Raw genomic sequence first — 14,133 nt, 5'->3', positions numbered from 1 at the left:
TGCTGACATTTATTCCTAAAACTAATGCTCTAAGAAGGCAGACTTTTCAGTACCTAATAGCAAACAAATGCTGTGTGGTTAGCAATCAGTTAAGCCTGATATCCCTCCATGAACTGTTTTTGATATTCATGGGTGATAGGAATTTTTTCCTTAGTATGAGGATATCATATGTGATATTCAAAGAATGTAAGGTAGCTCTAAGTGTCTACTAAGCATTTAAATACAATGATTTTTTTTCAGACAGAGGTGGTTAATAAGTGTTTGTGACTCTTGTATGTGCCCTCATTCCCGCCAACACATATTATGGATCCAAAGCTATATTGATTTCTTTAAAGTATTGTATAAGTAAATGTGATTACCTATATGAGTAATTAGGAAGACCAATGAGGACTTTGGAAGACATTGTGGGACATTTGACTTTCAGAACAATAAATTCTGGAAAGATGGCTCAGCCATTAAATGTGCATACTGCTCTTGAATTTCCAGCACATGGGTTGCTCACAATCAAGTGTAACTTCTGTCTCCGAGGATCTGATGCTATCCTCTGGCTTCTGCAAGTACAGGGCATCAAATGGTGTACATCCATAAGTGCATACACACATATACATAAAATAAGTCAAATGAAACCCCTATTTTTTTAAAAAAAATCTGGAAATAAAAAGAAATTTACCAAACTAATTACCACAACTTACCTGGTTGCTGTTGGTCTACTACATACTGTGCTTACATTATTAGGTTTACAATGACCAATATTACCTTTCACAAATGACAAATATGTTGCAAAACTACTAGCCTCAAATGTGTTTCATTTTTGTCTGCCTGATTTTCGGGGAAACTTTGGAACATAGAGATATATGTAAAACAGATTTGAAGTGTGTGGGGCAGAGTGAAAGTATATTAAACATCACCCAGAATGAAAGGCAAAGGGTTGTTCTAAAGTTGGAAGAGGTAAATGATTTGAGCTACAAAACACAAAATACAAGAATAAAGAAAGAAAACAAGGAACTTAGGTGCATTAATGGAAGAGAGGGGATCTGGGTGCATCACAAGGTGAATAGTTCAAAGAAGCACAGGGTTGTGGCTGACAGACCTTAGTCTTAGTAGGACTGTAGGGTGACATAGAAGGAGGGAAAGATTAGAATTAGATAAATATCAAGGTGTTTTTCAGGGACAAGAGGAGCTGCTATAGACAAATAATTCTTTAGTTTACCAAGAAAACATGATTTGAAGTACTTATATTCAGCTGGGCAATGTTTTCTACATGATGACCACCTTCCTTATCCCTACAAGAGTACAGTTTTCTGTCTTTTGAATATTGGTTATAAGACCCACTATAATTCAGCCAAGACTGCAATTGCCTTATTTGGGTGTTTATTTTCCACTTTGAATTTCCATCATGGAAAAGTCTGATGAACTTTTAAATCATTCTAGCTGAATACAAAACCTATATAGCATTCAATTCTCCTCAAAGTAGGTCTTGGAGCAGGGACAAAATCGTGGTTATTCCATGTATGGTCAATTTGAATTTCAAAATAGCAGAGAAAAATCAAAAATGCATTGTATAAACTCCCAGAGAATTCCTAATAGCAGTCACTAAGTACTATTACATCTTGAAATAAATAAAGCCAAGTATACATATCTTGAGGACAATGTAATATGATGAAGGTTCATGACCAGTAGTAGTTTGTCAGTGCAGTGAATTAAAATCTCCTTTCCCAAGAAAGGGAGTTTGCTGTGGATCCATTCTCTAGATCACAATTAGAGAGTACAGAAAGGATCCCCCCAACCCCCAGGAAAAGGAAGTTACTTCTCTTGTTTCATTTTCCAAGTCTTTGGCTCTGGAAGATGACAGGAAATTCTGATTTTTCCCCTTCAATTTATTTGGAAAACCTTCATTCATATCTAAATTATTATCAGATGCAGAAATAAGTCATCATTTACAGTTTCTTGCATGCTCATCCTGAAGACATTAAACTATACCAGAGCTCACTTGTTAGAAATGACTTTTATCATAAATACCGTACACATTTGTAAATCAGTTAAGATAGAGTCCATTTGGAAATAAGAATCTGTGCATTGTGTGTGAATGCATTTTACTGTCCTGTATCTATATGTAGTGTGTATTTGTGTTTGTTTGAGTGTACGGAGCCTAATGACCAGATAAAATATTAGAGACTTAAAATTTCAGAACTCAGGCTGAGATGGCTCAGTTGGTAAAATGTTTGCCGTGCAAGCTTGAGGATCTAAGTTCAATCTGCAGACCCCAAGTATAGGAAATGAGGCATGCATGCTAGCTTGCATTTGTGACCCCAGTGTTGCTGAAGAAAGAAAGGCAGATCCCTTGGGCTCACTAACCATCCAGTCTAGCCTGTAAGGCCAATCAAAAATTCTGTCTCAGAAAACAAGGTGGCAGCCAGTGCTGAACTTGGACTTCTTCACATATGTGCATATATGTGACATGAACCCTGACACATATGCACCCACAAGAACATATTACACATACACACCATACACACCACACCACACCACATCACACCACACCATACACAAACACACACACACACACACACACACACACACACACACACACATAGACACTCATGCACGCACACACAGACACGCATGCATGCATGCACGCACGCACGCATGCACACATGCACACAACTTGCAAACTATGTTTTATATCCCCTCCTCCAATTAATTGAAACCACACCTTCCCTTTTGGAAGATGTAACTATATGAAAGTACTTGCTTTTACAAGAGAGCTTTTTAATAAAAAAAAATGTACATATAGTTCACTTGCTTTTAAACCAGTTCCATTTTTTATTATACAGACCATTAATCAAAATAGAATTCTTCACTTCGCCTCCAAGGTAGACTAAACATGCCATGAAAGAGGAGGTTTATTTCTTGTTACTTTCTTCTCCTGTAGTTTAACAAATCTTGCAGACATTATGTCCTAACTCATTGGGGTTGAAGTTGATGTGTTGAATTCTACTGTCCTTTCCTGAATGCCTTCAGGATTTATTTCTTTGAGTTCTGGTGAGGATTAAGTACACAGATTTAGGTAATGTGTTCACCGGCAGTTGGAAGAAGGTTAATGGTCTTTTTTATACCTTTATCCCCAGGTAGGACTGGAATGTAGAATCTATTGATTCAACACTAAAAGTATTAGCTACAATGTATCCATTTATAGTAGTATTTGTTTATGGTTGCAGTGCAAATATATGTGAACACATAATACCTTCTATGCACTGAGTACATACATAGATCTGTGAAGTTCTTTACTCTTTACCTTTAACAACTTATTAATTCTAACAGAAACTATAAGAGGTAACTATTATTGTAACACCACACTGTCTATAAAGGGATAAAAATGAACAGCAAAACAGTATGTTCAAGTGTCTTCTATATTAGAAGACCCAGACTTAAGATATAGGCTCCAGAACTAAAGCCCCCTTAACCTTCCTGCTCTCTCAAAATCAAATCATGCCAGCATGTACTTAACAGGCATGAGGTTCAATCCCAGCATCAATTCAAAGCTACATCAAACTGAGCTCCCAAGAAATGGCTGAACTGGGCATGCCTCTGGTTTCTTCAGTTGCTGAGAAACTTATCACAGTGTGGATCACTTTAAAATTAAATGATGCTATTGCTGAAGGTTGATAGACCTGTCTCTTCTTGCTGTTTGAAGAGCTTTCCATTGCTTAGGTCTTTATACCTTAATTGTGGTGAATATTTGGCTGCTTCCCAGTTTCAGATCCCCCCATTCTTTTCTGTTAATTAAATCTCCCTACTGTTCCTCTTCCTCTTTTTAAGGTATTTATACCCCCCTCTCTTTGTGTGTGTGTGTGTGTGTGTGTGTGTGTGTGTGTGTGTGTGTGTGTGTGTGCGTGCGCACGCGCACACACGTGCACACAAGCTTTTGTTCATGGAGGCCAGAAAGTAGCATTGGATCTGCCAGTCTTAGAGTTACAGGCACTTTTGGGGTAGAATTATTAGGTGAATGCTGAGATCGGAACCCTTGTTCACTGAACCCCTCATTCCTCTTCATAAAAAATTTCCCTTCTACATCAGATGTCAGCAATTTTTTCCATAAGTAAAGTAAAGATTTTAGGCTTTGTAGCCCTAATTTCATCACACTACCTCATCTTGTTTCTCTTCCCTTTCCCTCTTTTCCTCTTGCAACTTCCCCATCTTTTTCGTCACTCAATATATTCTCTCTCTCTCTCTCTCTCTCTCTCTCTCTCTCTCTCTCTCTCTCTTTAAATCAATTACAAAGTTCAGTCTGTTCTCATCTTGGTTAAGTCAGTGTCTAGAAAGTCTGGCCATATGACATATTGAGCCCAGGGAACACATGGGACTGTTTCAAGACAAAGACTCTGTGCCCTTTGAGAGAGGCAAGTAGAGGACTTGCTTAGCTATCAGGACTCTACTTGGCTTGAGTTACACATGGACCTATTTCCTAACAAAGCACTTAGCAATTTGGACCCCAACCTTTATCAAGCAACATGCACATCCTTCTCCAAAGTCTTCCATCTCAGATGGAGATAACCTGTGCTACAGACCTCACATTGAGCACCCCTGACCTGTCTGCATTACATGTAACACCCTCACTGTCTCAGAACAACCTGTCTTCATACTGATGGCCTTCTTCACAGGGTATGCTGCTGTGGGTCTCTGCCAGGCCTTTATAGGCAATGTCTCCCTTGCCTGGTCTTGCTGTTCTCTGGGCTATCTTATCCTGCCCCTCCCCTGCTCTTTCTCCAAAGATCTACACAGATGCAGTTCTCCCACAAAGCTATTCTCATTGCTGGATTTGATGGTTAGAAAGTGCTGAACACTGTTGGTACTTGGTGCATATTATTGAATAGATACATGTGTAAACATGTTTGAAGGGATTTATTTTTATTTTTCCTGATTGATATCAGATTGAGTTAATTTCCGAATTACCTTACTAGCTGATTCAGTCAAAACGATGCCTGTTTCAGAAGTCCTACAGATCTACAGAATCCCTAAACATTCTTGTTTTTCTCAGAGCAGACAAATGGAGAGTGCATTAATTCTTAATTCTTAATAGCTTACTAAAAGCGAACATGAATTATACAGGAGAAGCATTATGGCTTCTCCATGGCCCTGTCTACCCTGGGGAAACACATCTGCTGCTGCACATGCTTAGCAATAACAACGGATCCTATAACACTGTTCAGGAGCCAAGCTCACATTTCCTAGTGATGTCTTGTAAACTTAGTGATTAAGTATGGGAACCCCATTGGATTTTCAAGCAGAATGACTTTAATTCTCAATCACTGGTGGCTGCTAGCAATTAACACTGACATTTCCTAACCTTTAGTCATAAAGATATTGATGAAATGGTAAAATAATAATGAAGAATATTTTAAGGGTCAAAAGAGTGCTTGAAACACTGCTGATCCACAGTGAACAGAAATGAATATTAGTTGGTATTTTTCCAGACACTTACTTTTTTTAACTGCTGTTGTTGAGTTTTGTATGGAAGACCCAAGGCAAGAAATTCTTTACCTACTGCTGAAATGTGGCCCCAGGCTCAATTTTGGGCTTGTCATTTACTGACTTTGTGGTTTTGTACAAGCTTTTTCTTCTCATTTTTAAAATGGAGATAGTAAGAATATTTCTCTTTTAGGGTTATTGAAATGATTAAATGTAAGATGCTGAAAACATTATGTGGCATGTAGGAAAACACTGAAATGATAGGATTCATAAAAGAAATACCATTCCAGAGTCTGTACCCACTTCCCATAAAGTCTCTTGATGTTTATAATTTCAATAATATAGCCTAGATTTAACTTAGTAGCAATATTCTAAAGGCTCACACAATGGGGGAGAGTTGTTCCATAAAAAGTATAAGCCAGCCATTCTGCAATCAAGATCAAATTATCAATAACTCAAAGCATAACAAAGGCATATGTGATATAGGTGAAAATGATATGGATATGTTGGGAGTAAGATACAGGTTGATGTACATGTACAAATAAATAAGTAGAGATGAAAATGTTGATTGATTACCAGCTGATATATTATGCAGACAATCTAATTTTAGAATTAAAAAATTTAATGCAACCATTGAAGAGATAGATATTAACATAAAGCTAAAATAGCAAAGGCCTTTATAGTTCCTTAATAGCTTGTTAAATAAAACACATTATTGGTGATTCAAGTGCCCAAGAAGCAACAAAAATTGCAATTTCCCAAACTATAACAACAAAAGCAAGGCTGCTGACCTGGTGGGTACAGTGGTACCTGCCTATAATCCCAGAAGTTGGCATGCAGACACAGAGGAACACCACAAATTAAAGCTTAGCCCGATCTACATAGCTGTTACCAGGCCACACCCTACCCCAGAAAACAAGCAAACACACAACTACAACAGTGGATTTCAACTTTCCTAATGTTGCGACCCTTTCATACAGTTCCTCATGTGGTGGTGACCCCCAACCCTATAAGTATTTCATTGCTACCTCATAACTGTAATTCTGGTGCTATTATGAATTGTAATATAAATATCTGATATACAGGATATCTGATATGCAGTCCACAATGGGGTCATGACCCACAGGTTAAGAACTGCTGAACTGGGCTGGAGAGATAGCTCAGCCGTTAAAGGCTAGGCTCACAACCAAAAATATAAGAACTGCTGAACTACAAGTATAACACATATACACACACACACACACACACACACACACACACACACACACACACACTCCAGTTGAATCCCATCTGCCAGATTTCCCATTACCCAAACAAGAAAGCAGAAGGTAATTCATGATATAGAAGGCACCATCTAAGAGTAACAAACATGTTGTGACTCATGAATTAGACACAGTCTAGAAGCCAAATGAGTCAATGTAATCATAATCTTCAAACTCACCAGAGAGTACATGCTATTATAAGCAGCCTCAGAGCAGCAGGCACCCTCATGTGGGGATAACCTGGGGGCAGAAATCTACCAAGAGGCAGCATGTGTCAAGGGACCGGCAGAGAGAAAAGATTAACCTTGCCTCCTCTCAGCTTTCTTATGCCATTCTTTTCTGGACTACTTCAACACAGAAGATTGGAAATAATTGAGAAGTATTTATTAACAAATAATCACCTCTGTTTTTTACTTAATAGAGAAGGCTATTTCTTTTCTTTTAAAAGGTTTTATTTTTATTTCACTGTTGCAAACCATTTCACTTATTCATTGTACTTATATGTATATTTGCATACATAAATACAATACATGGACAACTCCTATTTCTCAATAGACACACATCTAAATTTCACATTCTATAAACAAAGAAATTGACTTTGGTGACTGTGTCTTCTCTTGAATGTTGTGATAAATTATTTAAACAGATATAGCTTGGGGTTATTTAATGGCAATGCCTAATTTTTAATATTTTCCTGTGATTTCAACAAAAATATTTTTATCATCTATTTTCAATGTGAACTCTAATTTTTAACAACCAAGCTTAAGCTGACATACAAAAGCAATATTTAGTGGGACAATTCCTATTTTGATCTCATTGACCTTCATGCCAAGGCTCAGGTTTTAGACCATATATTCTCAAAATCAAATAAAGAGGCTCCTAAGTGTTTCAAACAACTTGGCAAATGTAATAACCAAGTAACAAATTCAAACCAAGAAATCTATGTCCCATTAGGGCAAAAGAAGAAAACAGACAGCAGCATATGGTAATGTAATTAATGTGACGAGGGAATCTCAGCCACAGAGACTGCATTGCAGGTCCACTGAAGTGAGAAGCCTGCCTGTCTGTGTCATGTCTTAGAACATGTTTCTTGAAACAATGAAGAAAGAAAGAAAAAATAACCACCTAAAACAATTGAAGAACTCTTCAGCTATCTGCCAGCTATTTGCATTTAAAGTTCTCATTGTCTTGTTGCTGTGGTTCATGTAAAGAAAGCCATACCTTTGGTACTTTTGAGAAATATGGTATTTTGAAGTCCAAATTCTAAGAGAAGTAAATGAAAATTATCATGTCTCAAGTCCTGGGCAGAGTAGGTGAAAGAAATGAAAGAAAACAACCTTCATGTTTATTTTGTAATTTATAATATGATATCTTTATCGCATATTGGCACAAACTTGGCAATACTCTCATTTTGAGATAGTAGTTAAATTTTATTTTATGTGCATTGGTGTGCGAATGTCAGATCCCCTGCAACTGGAGTTACAGACAGGTGTGAGTTGCCATGTGGGTGCTAAGAATTGAACCTGGGTCCTCTGGAAGAGCAGCCAGTGCTCTTAACCAATAAGCCATCTCTCCACTCCCAGAGATAGCCGTTTATTTTTAAGAACAAATTTTGAAATGTTTGTGGGCATGTGTTGGTGTTAGTGTATGGCTATGTGTATGTGAGTGACGGGGGCGGGGGGGGGGGGGGGGAGGTGCCCTTGGACACATGTGCAAGAGGCCAGAACAAGACCTCAGGTGTTTTCCTCTGTTGTTTCAGCCTTCCTGCCTTGAGACTGGGTCTTTCACTGAACTAGAAGCTCACCATTTACTCTAGGTTAGCTGGCCAGCCAGTTTTGAGGATCCACTTGTCTCTGTTCCCCTAAACGCTGGAGTTGCAGATATATACAGCCATGCTTGACTTTTTACTTGCATGCTGGGATTTGAACTCAGGTCTTCATGCTTGCAGAGCAAGTACTATTACCCACTGACCCATCTCTCCAGCCTTCTGAAACTAGACAATATTTTTAAAATGAAACATTAAGCAAGGCATGTGGTGCATACCTTTAATTTCAGTACTCCACTGGAGAGGCAGGTGGATCTCAATGACTTTGAAGCCAGCCTGGTCTATGTAATGAGTTCCAGGCCAGCTAAGGCTACATAGTGAGACCCTGTGTCAAAAGCCAAAAGAAGAAGAAGAGGAAGAAGAGCAGGAGGAGGAAGAGCAGGAGGAGGAAGAGAAGGAGGGAGTCAAGAGGGAGACGGAGGAGGACAAGAAGGAGGAGAAACAGAAAAACGAACTGCCCAGCTTCTTGGAGGGTTGCTTCACTTGTTTGGTTTTGCACGAATCACCTTAGTTTAAGTCAGCGCTGAAGAATTCAAGAACTAGGAATCTTTTCCCCACCCTTACCACGTGAGGAAAATTATCTTGTGTTTTATTCTTGCAACTCCAGAGATTTAGTTATGAATCACTCTATAGGCCATTGCAGGAAACATGAGAGCCTATGGGTCCTGTCCTCACAGCTCTGACAGTTTCATACATGGACATAAACTAATGGAAAGGCTTGTTGAGTTATGAGTTCACTTCTTATCTGTGAAGTTAAGTCTGTATCTATAAAGTGAACCTTACCTACTAGACCCATTTAATGAGCTTACTAACTGAGAAACCTAAGTGAAGTAAGTCTGTATCTATAAAGTGAACCTTACCTACTAGACCCATTTAATGAGCTTACTAACTGAGAAACCTAAGTGAAGCCACCTCATGAACTGTAAAGAACTGAACCAATATTAACTAGCATAGTTTACAAGCTATATTTACAGTAAGGACAATATTATCCCTTTCACTGTTCCCAAGGGCTTAGTCATGTAAACTTCCAAAAGATCCACGGAACTAAACCGAATCAAGACCAGCGGAATTTGAAAAAGCAACAAGGGGATAAATAAACACGGTGGAATTGGAAACAGAAACAAAGGGAATGTGTTTGAAAGCCTCCCCATTATAAGAGAAGTCTCAGATTTCACAAGTAGAAGAATTATAACAATTCAGTTAAAATTTACCCAAATTCAAGTTCTCCCTTCTAGTTTTAGAGGGAAATGAAATTGAGGAAAAGAGCTTGAAAAATATCACACACAAAAAACCAAACTATGTCTGAAAAGCATGTCCACATTATGCATAAAATCTCAAAAGCCCTTCCGGAGGCAGTCCAGCTTGCTGTCGACAGCAGCTGGGGGGCCGGTGGGGGTGCCGGGGAGTGTGGGTTTGTGTTGTACTTTTCCAAGCTCAGGCAGGAGCAGAGCACTGACAAGCCCGCTTCCCGTTGTTATCAACTTGATTTTGCACCTGGAGGAGCAAAAGAAAATACCCCAGAACACAGTGGAAGCATTCCAGAAAATGTAGTACCACATCCCATAAATCTCTGTAAAAGAAAAAACCTGGTATGTGACACTTTATATAACAATTCACGCACTAGGCAGAGTGAATTATCCAGGTAGTGATTTGTGGCTGAATAGTTTTCCTGGAGAAAGTTCCAAATTAAAGAGCAAAAACAAACAAAAAACAGATTTTAAAGGTCATTTTCTAAAGACAAGTTTTTAAAAGCAAAATACTCAGTTACAGTGCTTGTCGTTACATGCTATATGCGTTCATACATCACCGAATCAGAACACAGTTTTAGTCTGTTGACTGTCATGTAGTCACAGGCGGACATCCCTTTTCTGATTCCGTCTTCTCCTAATGCAGTCGCCTCTTAGCTATTCCCATCTCTTCTTTTCTCCTTGGTTGCTTGTTCCTGTAAAAGAATTAGAGGTGAGAAATGTGTGGCTCAGGGTCAGAAGAAATGGCTGGTCATGTATTCATCTCCCAGGCGTATGGAGTTCCACAGTGCGTAAGGGGTTGGCCTAATGCCACCCAACACAGTGAAGAGACGACACCACCTGTTTTTCCTGTAACTTATCATTACTCGAAATGATGTCATTTATGTATTATGTATGTTGACTGTCTCAACCACTTAAATATACAGCAATATATTGAAAGAACGAAGCAATATTATTAGTACCTATGTTCTCAATATGTAATAAATGTGGAGAATTTCAGAAACATTTGTATTTGTAGAAAAATGAACTAGAATTTTGGTCACAAAATATACTTTTAAAAATTATACCAAACAATCTTGTGTAAACAGTATGGACTGATTAAGGTTATCTTGTGGTGGTATTGTGTTCCTCAAAATATTGTGCAACCTAATAAATTTATCTGGGGTCAGAGAACAGACAGCCACTAATACAGAGGCTAGAAAATGGTGGCACTCACACCTTTAGTCCTAGCATTCAAGAGACAGAAATCCCTCGATCTCTGTGAGTTCAAGGCCACATTGGAAACAGCCAGGCATGGTGACACACACCTTTTTTTTTTTTTTTTTTTTTGGTTTTTCGAGACAGGGTTTCTCTGTGCAGCTTTGCGCCTTTCCTGGGACTCACTTGGTAGCCCAGGCTGGCCTCGAACTCACAGAGATCCGCCTGCCTCTGCCTCCCGAGTGCTGGGATTAAAGGCGTGCGCCACCACCGCCCGGCCGACACACACCTTTAATCCAAAGAAGTGAGCCTTTAATCCCAGGGAGTAATGGCAAAAACAGAACTATATATAAGGCGTGAAGACCAGAAACTAAAAGCATTTGGCTGGTTAAGCTTTCAGGCTTCTAGCAGCAATTCAGCTGAGATCCATTCTGGATGAGGACTCAGAGGTATCCAGTCTGAGGAAACAGGATCAGCTGAGGAACTAGCAAGGTGAGGTTGGCTGTGGCTTGTTCTTCTTCTCTGACCATCCAGCATTCACCCCAATAACTGGCCTCACGTTTGATTTTATTAATAAGACCTTCTAAGATTCCTGCTACATTATCTAAACAGTTTTATCCAGCTATGGATCTGGATTAAACGTTACCTAACTTATTCATATTTAGTTAATGCAAAGATCTGGCAATTAGTAACATTTTCAACTCCCCTTCACTCACAAGCAGCCTGTGAGTTTTTCAATCTTTGGGGGTGAGGTAAGTCTAGAAGTTATGTTCATTAGGAACCAAATACTGCTGGCGTTTCACCAACACCAACGAACCCTTTACACCATGAGAATCCAAATTTAGTTAGGATGAGGAAAGAAATCCAATTAAACTGTGCTGCGGTGGCACACACCTTTAATCTTAGCACTAGAGGTAGAGGTAGGCAGATCTCCATGAGTTTGAGGCCAGCTTGGTCTACAGTGAGTTCCAGGACATTCAGAGCTGTTACGCAGAGAAATTCTGTCTCAAAATGCAAAAAAGAAAAGGAAAAGACAAAAGAAGAAGAAGAAGAAGAAGAAGAAGAAGAAGAAGAAGAAGAAAGAAGAAGAAGAAGAAGAAGAAGAAGAAGAAGAAGAAATTCAAGTAAAACCTTTACTTTCAGAAACCCCTTTCTACCAAGGTGTGACAGTGTTCTGGCTATCGGACAATAGCCCTTCTGTGACTTCCCTCGCTTCTTAGTCCCACTGCTCTTTCTAATTGAAGAGGATATTAAGGCAAATGAGAGCCCCTCACTCTACTCTTTCCATCCCAGTCATTCCACTGCTTGACAAAACCAGCTGGGGTATCATCCTGTGTTGATTTTTCTGTCATTTACTCCCAAGTGCTTCCTTTCCTGACTTTTTTAAACTTGAGTGAGATATATATCTGAGGAAAAGTTCCATGCTCAACTTCTCCCATTTTTTACATGAAGGATCCAAACCAGGATTCAGTGATGTTTTCTAATTCAGAATTCCCCAGTGGTGTCACATCTGGAATACAAGGGCAAATTCATGTGCTGTCCAAGCATTCTGAGGCTCTCTCTTTTCTTTTACTCTCTTTCTTTCTTTCCTTCTTTCTTTCCTTCTTTCTTTCTTTTCTTTCTTTCTTTCTTTCTTTCTTTCTTTCTTTCTTTCTTTCTTTCTTTCTTTCTTTCTTTCTTTCTTTCTTTCTTTCTTCTTCTTCTTCTGGTCTTTCTGCCTTTGTACGTTAACACCTGTCCCCAAAAGCCATGTGCTGAATACTCCCTACTGTTCTGATATGTTTGAGGACTCTGATATCACAGTAGCATCACAGACTTGAATTCACCATTCTCATCCCCTCAGATTAGTTCATCAACACTAAAAGTTAGAGAAAGGAAGAAAATGCAGCCTTATTAGAAGAGTAAGACTTAAAAATGGAAGATGAATCCAGCGTCATTTTGATTGTCTTACAATTTGTTCTTTAGGCTTCAATAATTCTCCTTCATACACTTTTGTCTTTAATGTCCTTGTGCTCTGTCTAGATCGAATCTCTGTTGTCCAAATAAAACAAGACAGTTAAATGCAGTGGTGAAGTGACTAAATCAACATTTGAGTGACAAAATGAATGTCAGGAAAAGACCCATAGTTAATGCAGCCTCTTTCTAAAAGTGTTTATTCATTTATGCAGTTTATTTCACCACTTTCACTTACTGTTGAGGGGCAGAAAACTCTATCCCCACAGATCTCCAGTTATGGGGGATATCTGCAAAACCCAGTCCCGTCATTATTTATGATGTCATTTCAATCTAAGCAGAAGAGGGAGTGGGAAGATTGTAAGAGCCAGAGAGAGGGTGGGGCAGCTGTTGTAAGTAAGGTAGTCTCAAAATAAAAGGAAAGGAGGGAGTGGAATGAGTATAATCAAGAAATGTTGTTTGAAATGTTGTAAAGTAGATATCCCCTCAGTCTTTTGTCCCCTTTCTTTTCCTTTTCTTGAAAATAGATTCTCTTCTCATACAATATATCCTGATTATAGTTTTCACTTCCTTCTCTCCTCCCAGTTCTTCCTCCTTTCTCCTCCCCTCTGGATCCACTCCCTTTCTTTTGTTCATTAGAAAAGAATAGGTCTCTAAGAGATAACAACCAAGCATGACAACATAAAAATATAATAAGATCAAGCAAAAACCATCATATCAAAGTCAGACAGGGAAACCCAACAGGAGGAAAAGAGCAGACTCAAGGATCAGAGACCCACTCTTTCTCACATTCAGGAGTCCCATAAAAACACTAAGCTAAAAAAGCTATAATACATATGAAGAGAACCTGGTGCAGAACCATGTAGGCCCTGTGCTTGCTGCTCCAGTTTCTGTGTTCATAAGAGGCTTCCTTAGTTGATTCAGAGGACCATGTTCTCCTGGTATCCCCCATCCCCTCTAGCTGTTACAGTCTTTCTGCTTCTTCTTCCTTGGGGTTCCCTGACTTCTGAGGGAAGGGATTTAATGGAGACATCCCATTTAGATTCTCTTTTGTTTAAATTTAGTTATTCAGATTGCATGACATTCTGAAACACAATTATTTAATTTATTTAATATATTTCATATTCCAGCAACATATTTATTAATCAATAAACATGATAAATATGAGGAATTTTTCTTT

At 38.8% G+C, this 14,133-nt stretch overlaps 1 protein-coding gene across 1 annotated transcript in view; it reads right to left on the bottom strand.

Annotated features, from left to right (window-relative positions):
- Positions 1-2,550: 2,550 nt before the first annotated feature.
- Ppp1r1c (protein phosphatase 1 regulatory inhibitor subunit 1C) overlaps positions 2,551-14,133 on the bottom strand; it is a 122,842-nt gene continuing 111,259 nt past the window's right edge. Inside the window, exon 5 of the mRNA XM_052725287.1 lies at positions 2,551-10,498. Coding sequence (XP_052581247.1) covers positions 10,461-10,498 — 38 coding nt within the window. The 3' untranslated portion in view covers positions 2,551-10,460. The remainder of the gene's footprint in view (positions 10,499-14,133) is intronic.

Source organism: Peromyscus californicus, unplaced genomic scaffold (genome assembly GCF_007827085.1).
Source record: "Peromyscus californicus insignis strain IS unplaced genomic scaffold, ASM782708v3 Scaffold_7__1_contigs__length_154581171, whole genome shotgun sequence".
Classification (NCBI taxonomy): domain Eukaryota; kingdom Metazoa; phylum Chordata; class Mammalia; order Rodentia; family Cricetidae; genus Peromyscus; species Peromyscus californicus.
This window is presented reverse-complemented; position numbering and strand designations above follow the sequence as displayed.